Source organism: Cariama cristata, unplaced genomic scaffold (assembly GCF_000690535.1).
Source record: "Cariama cristata isolate BGI_N322 unplaced genomic scaffold, ASM69053v1 scaffold27359, whole genome shotgun sequence".
NCBI lineage: Eukaryota > Metazoa > Chordata > Aves > Cariamiformes > Cariamidae > Cariama > Cariama cristata.
This window is the reverse complement of record NW_009637855.1, coordinates 14,145-34,860: the sequence shown is the minus strand read 5'-3', so window position 1 is coordinate 34,860 and position 20,716 is coordinate 14,145. Positions and strand designations below refer to the sequence as shown.

The following is a 20,716-nucleotide window of genomic DNA, read 5'->3' as shown; positions in this document are numbered from 1 at the left end:
CAAACCATTCTGTGATTCTATGAATTGCTGTCACAGATGAAAATAGAGCACTGTTTGGCTTTGTGTAAGAATGGAATTGTTACTGCAACTCCAGGTAGATATGTTATCATGAGTAGAGTGATTTTAAAATTAATTTTGCTATGACTGAATGCCTTATATCAAGATAAAAGTAATGAATTGAGAACTGACCTTTGGTTCTCTCACATCAAAGTTGAAAATATTCTGATGTTTCCTTCAGAATTTGCGTAGCATCTCTCAACATGTGAGTAGATTAGACACCCTGGGGGCTGTGTTCCTTCTCGTTCCCTGCTTCATCCCACTTTCCACGTGAGCCTTGCTTGTTTCTTTGTACTAGAGCTGATACATGTTAGCAGCCCCCAACTAGCTAGAATTTGAGATTAAGATTGGTCTTTCTTGTCACAAGTCTGAATAATGAAATGAGTCACACAAGTCAGAATAATGAAATCGTGCAAGTTAGGGTTGAGAGTGGAATGAAATGGAGTAGAAATGGGAGGTCAAACCAGAATCACTCTCTGTGATTTGGCACCGTCAGAGAGGGATGCTCAAATCTGCCTACACTGACTGGGTTTGGGGCTGGACCCTAAACTGAAAGCTTAACTTTCCATCTCTGGTTGGATGTAGGCATCGAAGTCAGAAGATTTTCACACAGCCTTTTGTAAACTGAGTTGGAATCTATTGAGAAGAATCCAAGAAGAATGTCATTGAACCAGTTCTTAACACTGTTTCAACCAAAAAATTTATAGGGATCTTTACAGCCTTTGCACCAGAAAAGACATACTGGGTTACTTTATGAGTTTTTGTCCTGACCTGTGTTATTTTGAGACCCTGTTCCCACAGTCAATGTCAGAAGCAAAGAGTCGTATTTACTATCCATACAGAAACCACTGATTTGATTGGAGTTACATAGGAAATAGTTTGACTCAGGGTCTTTTGTTAATAAAATTTGTTAGTCATCTGAAAATGTTAATCTTTTCTCAAAAAAAGTGTTTAACTTATGTTGCTGTGCTGAAAAAAATACTTCCAGTGTTGCCTGATTGAGACCATATTACCTCCTCAGAACGGAAAGCAGTCACAATTTGGAGTGCTCTTGAATGGCTGATGAATGAATTTGGCTTGTCAGTCTGGGAATGGAGCTTGAATAGGATCCTGCAAAAAGAGTTGCAAGGAAATGAGAAACAATGTGTATGTGATACCTGATTATCTCATCCTTAATCGGCCTGGTAGTTGATGCCAGATTTGAATTAGCAAATACTGGACAAGGGTGCAGTTAGGCAGCTGTTTCTCTATGCATATAAAAGTGTTCAGACTAATGAAAAAAAGCACCTCTTTTCCCCAAATTTACTTTAGTAGTCATCTTTTTGTATGTAATCTCTCTGACTAAATAGCTTTTATAGTCCTTTAGATTCTCATTTTAAGAAAGTATATCTATGACAGTTTAAGGCTAAGTCAGCCGTTACAGCGTAGGAGCTAATTTTATAGTTCTAGCACAGACTCCTCTTAAAATAACTGGAAGAATTTCTGGAGTTGGAAAGTCTTGAATTAGTTTTTGTGATAATAATTTCTGTGACTGTTTGAATGTGATTTCAAATTGTCAGTGACCTACAAGGAGGAATGTTGGAAGTGTTTGAGATCTTTCAGGTAAATCTGATGTGCTAGCAACTCTGATAATACCACATAAATTTCATTCTGCTGAAGAGGCTCTCTACAAACAGAGCCTTTTTTTGAGAGCTGGAAATCAAAGAGCTTTGCAATTGCTGAGTCTTGTTGGCTACTAATAAACTTTTAAGCCATGTGGTTATTTCTTAGTCTGACAGACTGCGGAAGAAGCAGTTGGAAAGTAAGGCTGAAATAAAAAAATCCTTGTTATGCCACCCTCCGTGCATGTATCTCTCTGACCTCTTGGGTGACAGGTTTTTTTAAACACCTGTCAATATTCCCTAGATATGTATTTTATCTTACATGTGCACATTTATTTTAGAATTTCACACTATAGCATACTGTTTATATACAGCTTAGAAACATCCTCAATTTTTAGAAGTTAGGAACACCTGTCAGCTCCCACTGAGTTTGAAAGCTGTGAGCCTGGACCTTAAGCTCCCTGAGTCACAGACTGCCTTTTCAATGCCTCTTGCATAGTCCCTACCATAGGAAGGACCAGTTGCTGAGTGGAAGCCATGGATATCATGCTACGAGTAGTCCACAGCAGTAATTACTACCTTTTACTGGTCATGCAGTAAGTCAGTAGTAGAGATGAGATTAGACAATTGCAAGGTTCCGAATGCCTCTTCTTTTCTTTAACATCACATATTTGAGATGTCAGCAGTGTTTGATGTGTGTGAATTCACTCATAGCCACTTAAGGTATGTCCTGTAAAAAACATCTGGATACGAAATGTTCCTCTTCTGACTCTCTCTGAAAGGGGCTGTATGCAACCTTAGTGTTTCTTTGTTTTAGGTATCACCTTGCCCTGCATAGTTCCCGGAGCATATGGGCCCCCAGGGACTCCTGGCTTTCCAGGATTGCCAGGTACGGAGACAAGCTGATTGTAATGCACTGGCTGACTACCAAGAAGCACTTATTCCTCAAGGAAGATAATACCTGCTAATTAATCTCCTCTGAGTGTTAGTCATGCCAGAGTTAACTGGCAGAACAATATTCTTTTTTTTCCAAAGAGACTAGGCTTAAATCCCGTGGAGGATCATAATGACTGCACCATTTTTTCCCTTTCACGTAACCTCTGAATGCAAACCTTGTCCTATGTTTATGTAGCTAATGAAACAGCCATATTATTTAGCTTAAATTATTTAGCTTAAATTGTGTATCCAGCGAGTGTTTTCAGCACTAGCTTTGCAGAAAAGATCTGATCCTGTTTTCTCATGCTGTGTTTTTGTCTTCCATTATTCATTCATTAATATAATTTATTAATATATTTTTACCCTTAGGTCCCAAAGGCAGCAAAGGCTTTCCTGGCATTCCAGGCCAACATGGATTACATGGGTCAAAAGGACAGCCAGGGTCTCCAGGAATAATAGGCTTGCAAGGGGAACCTGGTAAGAGGGAAGTTATTGGAGTTCTTTTTGTTGTCTGATTAACGTGTACAATATCTTATCAAAAGAGTTGTCCAACCTTTTAGGCCACTTTTCTGCCTGGTATATTCATAATGCTCCATTGAGAGCTCCATTGTGCTCCTTCCAGATGCGGTCTCTGCAAGCAAATGGTTGCAGCTTGGAAGAAAACAAAAGAAATGTTCAAGATACTTGTTACCTGCTTATAATATTATATTGCTGCTGGAAGAAAAAGAGGACAACCAATACAATTTGTTTCTCCAGAGACCGTTGTCATGTGCTTTGTTACAGTTTAGATTAACTACAAGTTTAGTGAAAAACTTGTTTTAAGCCATGTCAAGGCACGTTGTACACAGTGTTTGGACTCATTTTAGCTGTGGAAATTTCTGGTGGTTGTGTAAATAAAGAGCAAGAAGCAGAGATGGTGAGGGAAGATTCCTAAAGCTAGGTTGCTGTGTATCCATCAGGTTTCTCTGGATATGGCTGAAGAAATCTCTTATCCTTTCACTACATTAAGGGAGGGATGTCATCTTTATGGGGTCACAGATTTCATGACATAACCTCTGAGCAGTGTGACATAGCACAGCATTGCGCTTTAGTGTCTACTTGGTACAGTGCCAGAAGTTGTCTGACATAGAGGACAGAGGAAGAAAGGTGTGATGAATATAACATCTTTGCAGCTTTTGTGGTTGATAGCACTAGTGAGATGCTGCCTGCCTGTAGCCAGAAATGGCCATCTTCCTCATTTTTTAGTTCTTTTTGCCTAATCTGCCATCTGAAACCAAACTTGTAAAGCTGTGACTAGCTGCAGCTCCCAGATACTCCTAAAGTATTCTTTTCTTTAAGAACAAAAATAATAATATGAAAGGATATTTTAACTATTTTAAACAGTTTCATCATTTTCTGTCACCAATTATTGTTTCTAATTCAGTACTGAAACATTCTGCAACTTTCTAAACAACTTTTTCTTGCATGGAAATTTTTTAAATGTTGATTTTGTTAGAGATGCTATTGGAAGCAGATATTCTGTACTTATAATGAGTGACATCTATTGTTCTTAAGGCTTCCCTGGGCCTCGAGGAGAGCAAGGGTCACAAGGACTTCCAGGACTGGATGGAACAGATGGTTTGCCTGGGAAAATGGGTGCTTCAGGCTTAGGTGGAACAAAAGGAGCTGCTGGAGATGTATTTGGTGCTGAGAGTGGAGCTGTGGGAGAGCGTGGCCGACCTGGACTCCCAGGTGATAAAGGACTTACAGGTGATCTTGGATTTCCAGGACCAAAAGGTAAGCCCTGATACTGCTTCTATCTGGGAATATCAAACTGTTTCTCTTTCAAAAATCTTTCCTCTTTCCAATCTCTTTAAGATACTGTATTAGCAGTCCTCTAAGCTGCTCACAGCTGGCGATTTGCTGGTTTTCTCTTAGAATCTAATGCAATTCAAAAGCTTTTATTAAAACTCACTTTTTAATTAAAAGTGTGAATTTTGTTTTATTTGTTCTGTAACGTCCCACCTCTCTGTTCCCAGGGTTAGACGGAAGACCAGGCCTCCTTGGTATTAAAGGCGAACAGGGTCATCCAGGATATTCGGGTGTCCCTGGATTGCGGGGACCTCCTGGTCCTGGAGGTCTTTTTGGTATTAAGGGAAAACCAGGACCCTTGGGGTCAGTTGGCCTTGCAGGAGCACCAGGTATGTAATGTCTTCAAATGAAGACAGGTAACGAAGCTGAACGCTGCAATGTTGAGCAAGTGTGGGAGAGATTTGGCGTTTGCTAGGAGTGAGCTCCTGCCTCTGGTTAGGGGTAATAGAGTGCAGAATTTGAGCCTTTCACCTCTGACTGCCGGATGGCACTTGCCTAGAAATGTTGTCCCAAGACTCTAAGAAGTACAGCAGAAGGATAGGAGAAAGCATCTTAAGTGGCTTGGTATTTTTAACATCTCTGCTTTTACATGCTGGCTGTATCACTGACTAATCTTCATTTCCCATTTTCATGACGATTAATTTTTAATGTATGAGGTTGCTTGAAATGTGACTTTGATAGATTGAAAAATTGTTGACTTTCTCAGAACAAGAACTTGTCTTCCCTGTCTTTCTCTTTTCTGGAGCAGAAGAGAAATTATTTCCCTTCACCTTAAGGGGAAAAAAAACCCACCACTTGAGTACAGTAGTATCTCTCAAGTTGCACTGACTAAAGTGTTTCATGATAACAGTACATGCAAGACTTAAGAACCAAGCAAAGAAGGACCTGGGAATTAGTAGATAATGGTTTGTGACATAACTCGTCCATTCTGACATGCAGAATGACAGTGCTGGAGCACAATGACAACAAATGAATGAAAGCAGTAGCATGATTTGAGATGAAAATCATAGAGTTTTGAAGTTTTTTTATTTTAACATCAACATTCCTTTTGCCTCTCTCTTGTTTTACATTTTTGGACTGTATGCCATATATGACTTGCTTCAACTGTTTTTAAAAACCTCCCATTGCTAGGATGATAAGCTCCAAATTATTAAGTTTTTTGCAGCTGTTGTCTCTCTGAATCATTAATTTCTTTTGTACCCTTGTTCTTTCTGTTTACGTATTTTGTCTATTTTTTCCTTCACCATGTTTCTATTCCATTTATCATCAACTCTCCATTTCTGATGTCACACTATTTGGTTATGGGTTCTTCACATAGGCTGTCAAGGTGAGAAAATGCAGTGTAGCATAAAAGCTCATGGACTAACAACCTAGCTTTTAATGCTACAAGAATTGCATTGACTACAGGTGATACCCCTTATTATCGCTACTCAAACCAGAAGGCAAAGAACCATTGTCGTGAGAATGCTCAGACAGTAACAAAGCCTGAAGCCTATAAGGAAATCCTTAATATGTACAGATTTTAAGTGTGTATGTTTTCTTTGTCTTCTTTAAAGCAGCCATTTCATCTTCTGCTTTAAGAAATACTGGGTTGTAGCTTAAAATGTTTAAGCTTTGAGTATAACAAAGCTCATGTATTGGGTGCTACTGCTGCAGATGCTGTTTCTCAGAAGCCACCTGATTTTTCCTTCTCTTGCTCCCTTTGGATCTGAGCATTCTGTTTTCAATGGTTTAAGCCTTTATTTAAAATTGTAAACCATTACAAAACTTCAGCTAGAAACATTCTGAAATGAGGCAAAACAGTGAATAAGGTGTTGGTTTTGTGACAGCACAACCAGAAGCTTGTTCCTGTTGTGAGCGATGTGCTCTTGAGAAGTAACACTTTAACTACCAAGGTGGAAAAGAAACTTGTAAAAACAAGCCTCTCCAACTGATCTCTGGTTCACCCAGAGGATGGGGTAGGTAGCAGAAGCTGGTATTAATGATGCTCCCCATTCTGGTTTGGCTGCCTTGATGATAAAGGTAAGACTAGTGCGCTACAGTTTAGTGTCTGGTAAAGGAGCCAAAAATGAATACATCATAAGGGGTTTCACTCTTGCCAGTTGTGTAGTGATGTAGGCAGTAACCCTCTTCTTAGGTATTTTATTATTAGATGACTAATGCTTTTGCAATTCTAAGCTTTATGCCTTCTAGTAGGCTGCATGTGCCATAAGGTCCATTTTTTATTAAAAACAATGCTGTGTATAAAGAGTTTGGGAAGCTGTCCACAAATTGTCCTAGTGTTTGTGTGACGTAATCTATTGAGTTCTTTCTTGTGTTGATTTAGGACTTCCTGGCGTCAAAGGCTTGACTGGGGATGTAGGTCCACAAGGCCCTGCTGGTATGAAAGGCTTCCCAGGTCTTGATGGTGCTCCAGGATCTCCTGGGGAAAGAGGATTCTTAGGGCCACCTGGGCCTTTTGGTCAAGATGGACGTCCAGGTTTCTCTGGGCCAAAAGGTATGTGTTCCAGTAGGGGAATAGTCTGAGATGACTGTGCCCACAGAAAAATAACCTTGTTAATACTGATTTTAGGCCCAACTTGTCAGAAGATAGTGAATTCCCAATGAGTGTCGGAATGCATTTGTTTTGCTGCTGAGCTATGAATGACAAATAATGGGTTTAGTTATCAAATCATGGTCATAAAGAGATCCATCTTAAAAGACTCGGGCTCTTATGGACAAAGGATTGTGTAAATCAAGACAGAAAGACAAGAAAATTTAAGAAATACTGAACAGTGAGTGAAATTTATAGAAGGGAGAACACGAAGCACAAACCAAATCATAGAATCATAGAATTGTTATGGTTGGAAGAGACCTCAAAGATCATCAAGTCCAACCCAAATGGGAAGTAAAAATTTTAAATCTGTATGGTCATTAAGCACCGATACAATAGTTGATTACTTGGAGAATTCTGTGTTATTTTAGGCAGAGAGTAATAGATCTATGTAACTGCATGTTGCTCTCTTGGAAATCGATTGGGTTTTGCTCTCCAGTGGAAGCAGGACCAGGCTCTCAAAGGTGAACTGAAAAGTGGTAGTTGAAAATATCATGAGTGGAGACCCTTGAGAGAAGTGGCTGTGCTGTGCTTGCACCATGAAGTTTTACTACCCAGATTTGGATGACTGGCCAGACCCATGCTGCCTTTACATGCCAGCTGGGTGGGTATGCAGTGTACCTGAAAAGACTAATTATCCCTTTCTATTTCTCAACTTTTCTATACAGGCGAGAAAGGGTCTTCTGGCGTGCTTGGTTTCCCTGGCATGCCAGGCCTGCCTGGTGTCCCTGGGGTGAATGGGTTTAAGGGAGCTCCTGGCACAGCTGGAGGAAAAGGCAGCCCTGGTGTTGTGGGACTCCAAGGTCAAAAAGGTGAGAAACAACTGAAAGGCTTTTGCTGGCTGTGCAGCAGAGGGACTTAGGAGGCCCTTCTGAGATGTCTGCGTATTTAATGTTTTCTTCTAAATATTGTGTTCTTTTCTTCCTTGTGAAATACTTTGGCCTGGTTGCCAAAGATGCTGAGCGCTTACTGGTGACATGGAAGTTCTGTTTTTGTCTGCCAGTTTCTAGTGTTATACCCTTTCTCTGTTAGATTATTTTGCAAGAAGATTTCCCGACTTCTTATTTCTTCAGGTGACAGAGGTGATGCAGGTCCACCTGGTCTTCCTATTCTTGGGCCTCCAGAACAGGCACTGCAGTTCAAGGGAGACAAAGGAGATCCTGGATTAGCTGGACTTGGAGGATTCCCTGGACCTAGAGGTATTTCACAACATTGTAGTTAGTTGCCAGTATCAGTTGTTCAGTAATTGTGCCTATTCTCAGGCACTTTTGACAGCGCTTGCAGTATTACTGTTTTCTGTTCTGGTATTCACATTCTAGCAAGATTTGCATATGGCAGTTCTGAATTTTGAGAAAACAGTTTTCCTTTGAAGCTCTGTTCTGAAGAGCTGATGCCATCCCTTCCTCCTCTTTAAGGGGAGCTTTGGGTAAAAGGTCAATTGGCCCAAATGAGCTGAATGTCTGTATTATGAAATGAAATTACACCCTTTTGTATAACCCAGGTGATAAAGGAATCCCAGGAAGCCGTGGACAGCCTGGTCTCCCTGGTCCAACTGGGTCAGCAAGCAAAGAGAGAGGTCTTCATGGTGACCCAGGCTTCCTTGGTCCACCTGGACAGCCTGGGCTGCCAGGACAGAAGGGTACACATGGTATCGTAGGATGTCCAGTAATGCCAGGAGAGAGGGTAAATACCTTCTTAAGTATCTTCATCTTCTCTAAGTGCTCTTAGGAAAATCCTATGTTCTAATTGGCACTTCTGTAGCAAAACAGCAGAAGCTGGCAGGATTTTTGCTTACAAAACTTCCAGATTGTTTTTGTTTGGCTCATGCTGTTGAAGGACACTTTGGATAGTATTTCTTCCTACATCTTTGTGGTCTGTTATCCCACATGACCCACACTTGGAACAGCAAGAATAAAAAGCAAAGGCTAATTTGTTTGGGTTTTTTTCAGGGTTCAGATGGTATCACCGGAACACTTGGATTCCCAGGACCTATTGGCCTCCCTGGTCCAAAGGGTAAGAAATCTGTCGTGGTGTACATGGTCTTTCAGTATACACAGTCCTAATATTCATGACTAAAATGAATGAGTAGTATTCTAGAAGTGTCTGTTGCTCTCCAGTGACTGGCTCTGAAGTACATGTCCCCTTGTAAGGGGCTTCACTCAGATGAGACCAGTCCCAAGCCTAAATACTTTATGGTCCTTTGAAAGTTTGGCCACAGCACTGTGTGAAGCATGTTGGACAGTATGAGAGGTGCCCTTCTCTCACATCTCCTTCTGTCAAAAGTATAAAGGGCAAGATGTTGTGGAATTACCCATAAATGTTTGTCTTATCATGCATTTACATGAGTGGATTTGCATCCATTGCTGTTTATAAGCATTTTCAAACTCAGATACATCACTTACTATCATCTTTGTTTGCTCCATGCCTTTGAAGTATAGACAAGGTTTATTTTCATAAACAAAGCTATTGAGCAGCCCTGAAAACTGCTCCCCACAGTCAATTATGGAATGGCCTCCCCATGTTGTCTTTCTTTTCCAGGTGAGCAGGGAGAGTCTGTTGGCATTCTTTTTTTTGCTGGGGCAAAAGGAGAGCGAGGGGCCCCGGGGTTCCCAGGTAAAGTAGCCCTTCGTTGTTCGCTTCAAGAACACAAAATTCTAGAGATTAAACAGGATAGCATTACCCAATTTGGTTTTTTTTTTTGTAATCTATAATTTTAAATACTTTAGCCCTCTCCTGGAAGTGAGATTTGAGGAGTCTGGAATCCAGGTGGGGCACAAATCTGGATAATAATGAACATGTCTGAGAACAGCCCAATTCTAATGCTGGGTCCCATTGCACTTCTTGAGGAGGAACTTGTGAATTTGCACTGGTATTTGGCATTCAGGGAGTCCTGTCCAGGACCCAGACCACGGCTAAGGAGACACAAGTGCTGCAGCCTCAGCACAACATGTTTATTATTCTCTTCATGCCTTTCTCCAGTTTGGTTTATGCTCCACCTTGCTGTATGTTTTTATCCTTTCAGGAGAGAGAGGGAGAGAAGGACTGAAGGGTGAACCAGGCTACCCAGGAAACACTGGGGTGAATGGACTCAAAGGTGGCCCAGGAGATCTTGGCCAAGAAGGACCAGCAGGTACTGGACTAGGCATTCAAGTTCTGCAGTTCGTGGTATGACTGTGGAACAACCTCACCTTGTTGTTTCCTTAGCCCTGGTTGGCCTGTCTCAGCTGAGGTTTAAACAAGCAGGTTGACAAGAAGATGGGAATTTTCTTTGACACTAGTGTAAGGTGTCACCTTGTCCTGTTGTGACTGATCCTGTGGATCAACCATGTTGTGAATCCTGCACAACTGAAACCTAAAGGAATTCCTTTAACAAATAGGGAAGACCTCAGTCGGATACAAGCAGTAGCAGCTTCTTTGCAGCTGCCTATGGGCAAGGCTGCTCGAAAATCTTCCATTGCAACACTTCTGTCCGTTCCCTCTCTAGAGCCAAACCTACCCAGAAGGATGGCTACAAGTGTCTTTGGGTAGTTGTGTAACTAGCAGGTAGTTCTCAAATTGTTTTCAAGATTAAAGATGGGAGAACGGTGAAAGTTGTCATTGGAATATTTTATTTGAAAATCGATTTAATTAGTTATTCAGTATGTGAACTGTTCCAGTGTGTCACTTGGTGGATGATGAAGAATGTAATTGGTATGATTAAAAAAAACAAGCTATCAAATAAATAGTTTGATAAGTGCTATGCTAGCAGTGGTAGTAAGGAGAGATTTGGATCTGGTTTTGCTTTATCTAAATAGTAGTTTATTCACCAATCTTGTGAGTCAAGTGCAGGAACAGAATGTAAGATGGAGCTGTGAGCTGTTCCAGCCTGCATGTGTAGTACAGAAACATTTTTCTGCTTGTTTTTAGGAATCCCTGGAAATGCTGGGCTGAGAGGAACCCCTGGGCCACCAGGACCTCCAGGGCAGCCAGGACCTGTCGGATTCCCCGGAGCTCGTGGAACAGCAGGACCTAAAGGTATGTCTGGAGCTTGCACAGAGCAGGAGAAATTGGGTCAGAAAACCAGTGTTTCGGCCAAGTATATCACAGCAGGCAGGCAGTACTCTTATGTGTGGGCCAGCTGTGCGTGGGAAATCAGCTCATTTCTTGGCAGTGTTAGTGCAGGCACCAGCTGCTAGAAATAAGCAGTGGAGTGGTTGGAAGGGGAGAGGCTCTCACTTGATTTGGGTCACTGATGGGTGTTCACCGAGGGTAAAACCAGTGAGAGCAGGGGGAAGAGTTTCCATGAAAGGGGCCTGTGTGAAAGAAGACTTTGCATATTTTGTTCCCCTGTGTGTCAGGTTTCTCATACATGTTTTAGGCTCCATGAAACATCTTTTGCATTTCCACCTAACTAGATTATTTGCTTATTTGCTTACTTATGTGTTCCCAATGTCTCTTCAGGGTTTCATGGATTTCCAGGTTTAAGTGGTCTGAATGGCTTGCCTGGCACAAAAGGGTCTCCTGGAACACCAGGTAAAGGAATTGTGTAGTAGAAATGTCGTAGCTGGGGAAATGCATACACTGGTCCATCGTGAGAGCAGTCTTCTCCACAAAATTCCCCTGTTTCACCCAGTTCTGGATTTAATTATAACCTGAAGAAAAAATCTTGGGATACTGAATGTGCATGAACAAATTCTTCTTTAATGCCAGTAAGAATAGGATGCAGCTTGTGGAGTAAAGAGGCCTTTCTGGTGATGGTTCTCCTTGAATTCCTGAAGGACTATGTCACTGCTGGAAAGTCAATGGAATGAAGTCATAAAACTCTTCCATTCCTAATGGATGTTTAATTTTAGCAGGGCGGCACCAAATGCTTGCTTTGAGTTGGGCTTAGCAATGGCATGTTTCCATACTGCTTTTTATAGTCCTCCATTATATGGAGCTCAAGAAAGGCATCAGTAAAATGAGAAACTGATTTCTTTGATTAGATTGTGAATTCTGCTTTTGGGAAGCTTCTGCTGGATTTTTTCATATTTTTAACCATATGAAATAGAATGTGGTTCTGTTTCGTAGTGTTTTACTAAATGTAAAGAGGTGGAGAAAGACCTTACCAAAGAGACTTCTTCAGTTATTTGTAAAGCAGCACTTAAAATTTGTAGCAGACATTTTATGCATGAAAATGGACAAACAGTCTTCATATGTACAACTCAAACAATACCTACGTTTTCTTTGTTTAAAACATTCTCTATTGGAAGGTCATGATTTACAGCATATAGATTCTCCACAATTTTCCTATCTGAGAGCTGCTTAGTATTTACTCTTACCAGAGTGACATGCTGAACATCTCCCTGCAGCTCTTTCTGGGAGCTTTGTCCCTGTGCTGCTTGTGCCTCAGTGCGTCTTCTGCAGTAGTCTGTGCAAACTGATCTCTCCATGTTGGACCATGAAGCCCACTAGATTATTTAAAGACCAGAAGCTTGAGTCTATGTTGCGTCCTCTTGAGAGACACAGCACACAGGCTGGCTGGCAAATCCTGTCACAGGACTGCTATGTTCACATCCTTGTGCAAGAGCCTATGGGAAGACCAGAACAGTCATACGCTTCTCTCTCAGCATCTTGCAGATTGTTTGAATTTACTCTGCACAACCAGAGTAGCACATGAGGCACCAAATCTCTTTCTGTTGCTCTGCTGAAAACAGCAGAGAGAGTAGTAAATGGCTAGGTTTTTTTATTACAACTCAATTTGTGTAATAATTTAACTGCTATTAGGCAATTTGAATAGACTCTCTTATCTTTGTTAACCATGTTTCATTAGGTCTGAGTGAAGCTGGACTGAAAGGCCCTGCAGGTCTCCCAGGTCCAAAGGGTGAAGAAGGTTCTCCAGGCTTGGGCAGAGGACCTTTAGGATTCCCTGGACCAAAAGGCTCATCAGGAGACATGGGTAAATATTGATGTTCTGGAAGCCCAGCAGGATGTGTTACGGTTCAGGTTAATGCTTTCATGGTCAGAATTACCAAAGAGAACTCCTGAAACCACGAAGGTGGTTAGTAGTTTGACAGGTAAATATTAAATCTGTGATGTGGCTATACATTTGAGAAAAGAGTTGGTTACACCGTTCTTACAGTGTTTATACCTCTCCTGAACAGCAGAACCTGTAATTTTTCCCCTCATGTAGTGAGATGTCTCTTTGTTCTCCTCAATATAAACGCTACTCAGCCACTACTTCTGTCCATGTCTGTGAATATCACTGAAGAGCTTTGGGTACACTCTCTCACTTTGTATTTCTCATTCTAGGTCCCCCTGGTCCTGTGGGACTGCCTGGCTTGCCAGGAACACCTGGAGTTTCTCTTCCTTCTGATATACGTGGGAGACCTGGGGATGCTGGCCATCCAGGAACTGATGGGAGTTCAGGTGTGAAGAGAGGCCCCTTAAGGAGAGTGGACTAGCGAAGGGGATTTCTGTTTCTTTACATGCTTCCTTTGAAGAGCTTTGAGGGGAAATAACTTGGATGAGTAGTGTCACTTTAATAACCTGGGGTTTAGATCAGAGATCAAGAATGAAGAGATCTGTTTTCAATTCCTCCTATTGAATCATGATTTGGTTTAGTCTGTTATTAAAGCTCTCTAGTCCATATTCATTTCACCTATTGTGGTACTGAAGACTGACTTGGGCACTAAGGTAGGTGCTTAAGTCCAGCGTAGTATGTCTAAATTTGGACACCAGCTCCATTTTAGACTGTGCTTTCCGCAGCTGTAATCATAGGCTCTGTGTAAAGTTTAGAAGTATCCTGTCTGAGCTGGGAGGCAGCAAACTTCATTGCTACTTAGAGGTGCTTGCTGTGGGGTTGACAGCACGTATAGTTTGAAAGATTTGTTATGATGGCATTGGTACCCATTCAATACCTCACAGCCTTGTCGGAGAGGCTGACACTCTAAGCCTTTCTCTGGCCAAGGATTTGAAGCCACTGCTCTCATTCTCCTAGGGAATGTCTGAGTAACCAGGCTAACTACCAGGTGGGGCAAGGGCTATGTTCAGGCCCAGAATTTGAAGCTAAATTACTGTGGTTAAAAGGATTTAAAAGTTTATGAGACTTAAGTGGATATAAGTGGGTGGGGTCTGGTTCTTTTCATCGGGAGGAGGACACCCCTGGAAATACAGACACCCAAACAACGGCTGTCCTCTAGAAAGACATGCTGGGGATAGCCCCAGCATTTACTTTGCCCCAGGAGCAGATTGTGCTAATTACCCCTGTTGTCTCTAGGTCTTCCAGGTCCTCCAGGACCACGAGGGCCCCCTGGCCCAGCTTCTGACCAAGGTGACACAGGCAATCCAGGTCTCCCTGGTGTTCTTGGCTTGCGAGGCGTTAAGGGTGACGTGGGACCCACTGGTCCGGTTGGACTCCCTGGTGCATCTGGATTCAAAGGTAATCTTGCCTTGAAGGGATCTGGGTGTGTTTTGGCAGCTGTCATCTTGGCAGAATGAATAGCTATCGTGAGGTTAGTGCAAGTGCTTTGAAATGAATCCTCATTCAGGTGTAAGCACAGCTGAGTTTGTTGTCCAAGTCTTCGCTTTTGGCCCATGCAGGTTTTACCTTCTGACTCCAAAAGCAGCAAAGTGAGGCCAGCTCCAGGTGCTCTTCAGTGTGTCCCTAATGATTTTTTTCTCTTGTCTTTGTTTTTTTCTGATAAGATGATGACCACATGCAATGGTGCTGTGCTTGTCAACTATGGTTACCCACTTGCATACACTGTCTAGGCAAAGGCTGGAGATGCTGTTTTGTCCCACCTCTCATGTATGCTCAGAGACGTAGCATGGTGGATTTTGGTCTCCACAAGAGGCTAAGAGGATTGTAGGAGTTAAGAGATCTTGTTCTGGGCTAAGGCAGGGGGCAGGTTGCTCTCTCTTTGGCCAAAGGAGACTAGAGGGCAGCTGCAAACAAGAACTCTAGTAGCAAGGTTTTGAGGAAACCGCACAGCTCAAAAGCTGGGAAAGGATGGAGAACCATTGCCAGGTGAAGAACTGTATGCTGTCTTTGTAGGCTGGCAGATCCTCATCCCTCTGTGCTGTGCTGTGCAGAGAGATGGATTCCGAATAGAAAAGATGTGTACTCCCCAGACACTTTCCTTGGGTTACCCAAGGAAGGGGAAGAATACTTTTGATAAAGTGTAATTATGTAGCAGTGGAAATTCTTGTCTTGATGCTCTGCAGCCATTCTGGACATCAAAATGGGCACAGAGTTCCGTAAGGGTCGTGGTCCCCTCCATCTCAGAGCTGAAATGCTCTTGCCATTGCTGTCATCAGTGTGTTTCTGAGTACCTCAGCTGTGGGTCACAATCAGGACCCCATGCTTAGCCCCTGAGGTCTTCAGCTGTGTATCTTTGCAGGTGTAAGAGGTGAGCCTGGCCTTATGGGGATGCCAGGTAAAGATGGGCCTCCGGGGGATCCTGGTTACCCGGGGCTGAAAGGTGAAATGGGTCATCGAGGTGAGTGCTGAAGGATTTGGAAAGCTGTACTTTAATGCACGTCATTTGGGCTGGGGAAAAATTCAGAGCTCCCTTAATGGGCTTATTTGGGGGACTCTTCAGTTTCTTAGAGATTGAAATAAATTAGAAAGAGCTTTACATACCACTTTTTACAAAGATACCCAGTGCTGATGTACTAAGGCAGTCTTAATTTAACATACTTCTCCATTTTGTCATTATTATTATCATCAAAACTGTGAATTTTTTGTGGGGTACTTACACTGTCATTTGCACCATGTGCAGGTCTCCCTGGCCAGCAAGGGGCTCCAGGTATAACCCCCCAGCCAGAAGAAGTCACAGCCCCTGCAGGCTTACCTGGTCTGCCAGGAATTGATGGCGTCCCTGGCTTTGATGGAGATCCTGGATTCCAGGGCCCAGCTGGAAAACCAGGTAAAAAGTACACTTAGATGACTGAAATGCTGGCCTTCTGGAAGAACAACACTACTTTCTCAGATGCGTTAGGAAGGTTTACGGATTTTTCTAATAAAGGAAATAACTGCAGCAACATGCATATAAATACCATGTTTTATTATCATTAGAATGTATTTGATAAATTCTGTTCATGCACTTTTATAGTGTTTTTTAATTAGGTTTCCAGAATTAGGTGCAGCACCCTGCTATGTAGCTGATATGATACCAGCTTTGGTCCTAGCAGGTGGAGTGGTCATGACAGTGATTCACCATGGAGAATTATTTGAATTGTCAATGAAATACTGTAACTGGAGAAGTGTTGGGAACTTCAGCCTGCACCACTGTGGCTCATATTGTTTGGCAAAGCAACTTTGGTGGGTCCTGCACCAGTTGGCTCTCCTACGCCCAGCAAGTCCCCATGATTCCTTTCTTAGCACTGCCATTTAGGTGATTTTAAACGTTAGTATTCTCTTTTATTCATGAAAACTCCTAGAGTGGGAACATCACTTAGCACCAGTCCTTCCCCCTAGATGTTACCCTGAATCCCGTCACAGTGAATAGAGCTGTGTTAGTTCCTGGCTTCCTGTTGTCAGTCCCTAAAGTGAATAAACGTGCAGGGTATAAAAGCCGAGAGAGCCTTTACTAATACTGGTCAGGCAATCAGGTAACAGACGCTGCAGAGCAGCGGAAAGACAGAAGTTCATTGGGAAATTACCCCTATTTGTACTATTTTTAATGCTTAACCTTTATGAAAGTTGTGCAAACGTACACCCATCTGTTTCCCAGTCACACGTTTCTTTATACTAATATTAACCTTCCGCATTAGTGATCACATGCCAGGTATCTAGCTCTGTACAAAATTGCATAACGCCTTCTGTCTCTTTATACTATTTTGTTATATTTTAACTTGTACCATCCTGGACATTTATTTTATTGTTGGTTTATCCAATCCATGCCAGAACTTTCTGGTTTGGGATCAGGACAGTCCTGAATGGATTCTAAAGGTCCATAGGCAGGCACTTCCTCTTACATCCCAGTAAATTCTAAGCCTTTGTATTTTGAGCACCTTGCACTGCTCTGAGACTTTTTAAAGATTTGTCAGTCAGAGGCTCATCATCAAATATCAGGGGGAGAAGGGGAAAGGTGAACTTAGTTCAAGTCAGTGGCTCTAATTTTACATTATATTTAGGCTGAGCATTAAGGCCAATTTTCTGGTTTGGAAAAAGGGTTAAATCAAGCAAAAGGAGTGCCTTCAAGTCTTAAGCAAAATTTCAGCAAGGTAGCTCAACTTTCATCAGCTTAAAACAGCTGGACCATTACACCAGAGGATTCTTGTTTTCACAGTGGCAGGAATCTTGCGAGACAGAGATGAGAAGAGTTCACAGACGTCCACAGCTGACAAATTGAAACCTGAGTCTTAGGTCCAATGTGGCTTCAGACTAAAATCAGTAACTTATCCCAGATCTCAGTGCTGCAATTTCAACCTTGTCTAATGTTCAGCTGCACCTCTTTAACAGACAGAGAGATCCTGTGGAATCCCTGTATGGAGTTAGTTGTTTGTAACCACAGCTGTTGAAGAGTGAGCTCTCAGTATGGCTACTGACAACGTATTTCTCTTCTGGAATATGATTGCAGGAGTGAAGGCATTAGTCTGACAAAATAATGATGGTAATAATTGTATGTAATTTCAGGTACAAAAGGTCTGCCAGGAAGATCTGGTTTGAAAGGCCGTGATGGTTTACCTGGATCACCTGGCATAGTTGGGGATCCAGGACCTTCGGGTGCCCCAGGACCACAAGGATTTGAAGGTAATTTTATGAATTGGAGAGCACAGGTCAGAAAGAAGCAGTCAGTAGAATTGTGTTTGCCTACAGGTTCTGCAGAGACTCTCCCCAACACCCAGTTACCTTAGGAAGACCAGGGGATGTACACAATCTTGTGTCTTGCAATGAAGTAAATTTAATCTTCAGTGAGGAAGATTATGCCACATGTCATTGTTGTCTATCACTGCTAGTGTTCCCTTGGTACAATTCTGAACATCTTTTGGTTTTTATGTTTTGTGGATGTGGGAGTCATCCTGAAGATCTAAAAGAGTGAAATGGTATTCACAGTGAACACAGCTGTGAGGGTTGGATAGTAGAGGAGAGGAACAGTGAGAGAGAGGTTTGGATTCTGCCACAGATTTGTTGTACAACTTGCGGCCTTTCTGTGTCAAAGGAAAATCATCATGAAGCGCACTATAGCAAAAATGAATTTATTAGGTTTTGGTTGGTGCTTTGAGATCTTCAGAATTATTGTAGTGTGAGGTATGTGCTAACACATTGGCACCAGAGTTGTTGGGCAAAGAAAGAAATGAGTTAGGAAATGGGTGGGTGCTACTGTGAAATGACTGCTTTTGGAACTGTAAGTCTAGTTATTCATATTACAACCACCAAAACTTGGGCTCCTCGTTGTACAAGACTGACATAAACACAACGACAGCAATGCCAAGGTCGGGTATAGAGCCAGCTGGTGCCCACACTGTCTGCCAGTAACAGTGACTCCTTTTCTGCCTTCTAGGTGTTGCTGGAAAGCCGGGCTCACTGAATGCCTGGTCGGAGCGTGGGTGTTGGATACACTTTAGTGAAGCACAGTCAGTCAGACCAAATCCCACCTTGTCCCATAGGAATGAACAAGCTCTGGGACGGCTACAGCTTATTGTATGTGGAGGGGCAGGAAAAGTCACACAACCAAGATCTCGGTGAGTTGACAGAAATCTGTACTGGGACCAGTGTCACTTGTGCCGTCCTCCGCCACTCATGTCTGGTGTGTAGTTGGAGCATTTGGCAGATCCTTGGTATGACTGCTTCTCCAATTTTTCCAGGTTTTGCTGGCTCATGTTTGCCTCGCTTCAGCACCATGCCTTTTATTTACTGCAACATCAATGAAGTGTGCTACTACGCCAGCCGAAATGACAAGTCCTACTGGCTCTCCACCACGGCTCCTATCCCCATGATGCCAGTGGACAGCCTTCAGATCCCACAGTACATCAGTCGGTGCTCCGTGTGTGAAGCACCTTCCCAGGCTGTGGCCGTGCACAGCCAGGACATCACCATCCCACAGTGTCCCCTTGGTTGGCGCAGCCTATGGATAGGATACTCCTTCCTTATGGTAAGGATACTATTGCTAATGCAAAGGCGGCTTTAAACATTTCTAGATCTCCTCTTTGATTAGGTGCCTGAGACTGTATTCTATGAGTTGCTTACAGGGAACTAGAGCCCTGTAGCTCCTTGCCCTAGTGCATTTATTCTTTATCAGCTGGCCTGCTGCAGGCTTTCTGAGTTTGTTCCCGTTTTGCTGGCCGCCTCACCTGTACCGCTCCGCTTCAGTAGTAACATTGGCACAGTAGTTCTGTATCGCCACAGAAATTCTTTGTTCTTCAAAACTTTAAATGTGGAAATGCTAATTAAGCTACAGCATTGTCTTAATCCTCTCTCTCAGTGGAAAAAGTAGATGATTTTCCGTTGCACTCTCCTAGAAGCTCATTAGTGTAAGACTGTTAGAAAAAGATGAAGTTAGCATTATTGTTTCCAAATTTTCCCAGCTTGCAAGTGAAAAGCTGGTTTACCGTTATACCAGGCCTTCATATTCAGCCTAAGTACATTCCTTTGCTTCTTCACCTCTCGCCCTGACTGAGAAGACAGACAGACATAGCCAAGGTGTAATTTTGGTTGCCTGTTTTACTCCTTTTAACAATGGAACTGGAGGACTCCCCTGCTTACCTCCCATGCTGTTCCTTTGAACTCATTTAAATTGACGTCTTTATTTCAGCACACTGCGGCTGGTGCAGAAGGCGGAGGTCAGTCCCTCGTCTCACCTGGTTCTTGCCTAGAGGATTTCCGTGCTACTCCATTCATTGAATGCAACGGCGCTAGGGGAACGTGCCATTACTTTGCAAATAAATACAGCTTCTGGCTGACGACAGTTGAACAGTCGCAGCAGTTTGTCGGTGCTCCTCCCTCAGAAACTCTGAAAGCAGGACAGCTTCGAACAAGGGTCAGCCGTTGCCAAGTCTGCATGAAGAACTTGTAGTAACAAAAATGCAGTAACAGTCTTTGTTACCTAAGACTAGACATCACTGATGTGAAGAAGGATAAATTCATAAACCTGTTTGGGGTGTGGTTGATGAGTGAATCAAGACAGCCAGAATTCTACAAAAAATCCAGTGTCAAGACCAGGAGTTTGACTGCACACAGAGGAGGGAAAGACTGATGCTCCGACAACTCTTTGGTTTTTTTTTATGGAAAATGGTGCTATGCTTTTACTTCAATGGGGTTTTTTTCCCAGCTACCTCAGCAAGTCTCTGCGAGTTCCTTACTCAGACCAAAGAGTAATCGCTGTCTCGCATTACACCACTCCTCTGTCTGCGGCACATGCCAATCATCAACAAAAGAGACTTTTCAAAAGTTTTGCTTTATTAGTGTCTTTGCAAGGTATTTGGTCTAGCAAAAGGGAATGAAGACTCATTCTCCTATGAAATACAGAGCTAGCTAAAATTTATCAGTGTATTGTAGGTGACTTAGGAACACTAAGCATTAATGGTTGGTAACTGACTTCCTTAGGAAGACTCAAAGATTAATTTGGTTTGCTTTGCTTATTAAACAGACATTCTTTCCTCCAGTGACAGGTAATCAATCCTAATCCAGCCTCTCATCCATGGCTGACTTTAAAGAGCCACCCCAGCGAAAAATGCAATTTTTGATGTGAAGATGAATCCAAAACACCTCTAG

General features: G+C 42.6%; 1 protein-coding gene across 1 annotated transcript; it reads left to right on the top strand.

The window, feature by feature from the left end:
- The first annotated feature begins 1,632 nt into the window (after window positions 1–1,632).
- COL4A6 (collagen, type IV, alpha 6) lies at window positions 1,633–20,206 on the top strand. Its single transcript, XM_009708511.1, is given in 26 exon segments — window positions 1,633–1,659; window positions 1,828–1,858; window positions 2,476–2,547; window positions 2,964–3,071; window positions 4,149–4,370; window positions 4,613–4,774; window positions 5,764–5,772; window positions 6,772–6,942; window positions 7,707–7,850; window positions 8,112–8,237; window positions 8,540–8,721; window positions 8,988–9,051; window positions 9,577–9,651; window positions 10,061–10,168; window positions 10,945–11,052; window positions 11,479–11,550; window positions 12,830–12,955; window positions 13,309–13,425; window positions 14,276–14,437; window positions 15,399–15,497; window positions 15,780–15,926; window positions 17,639–17,755; window positions 18,507–18,531; window positions 18,533–18,687; window positions 18,811–19,097; window positions 19,758–20,206. Coding segments are annotated over 26 exon segments (3,177 nt in total). The 3' UTR covers window positions 20,019–20,206.
- Window positions 20,207–20,716: the final 510 nt, after the last annotated feature.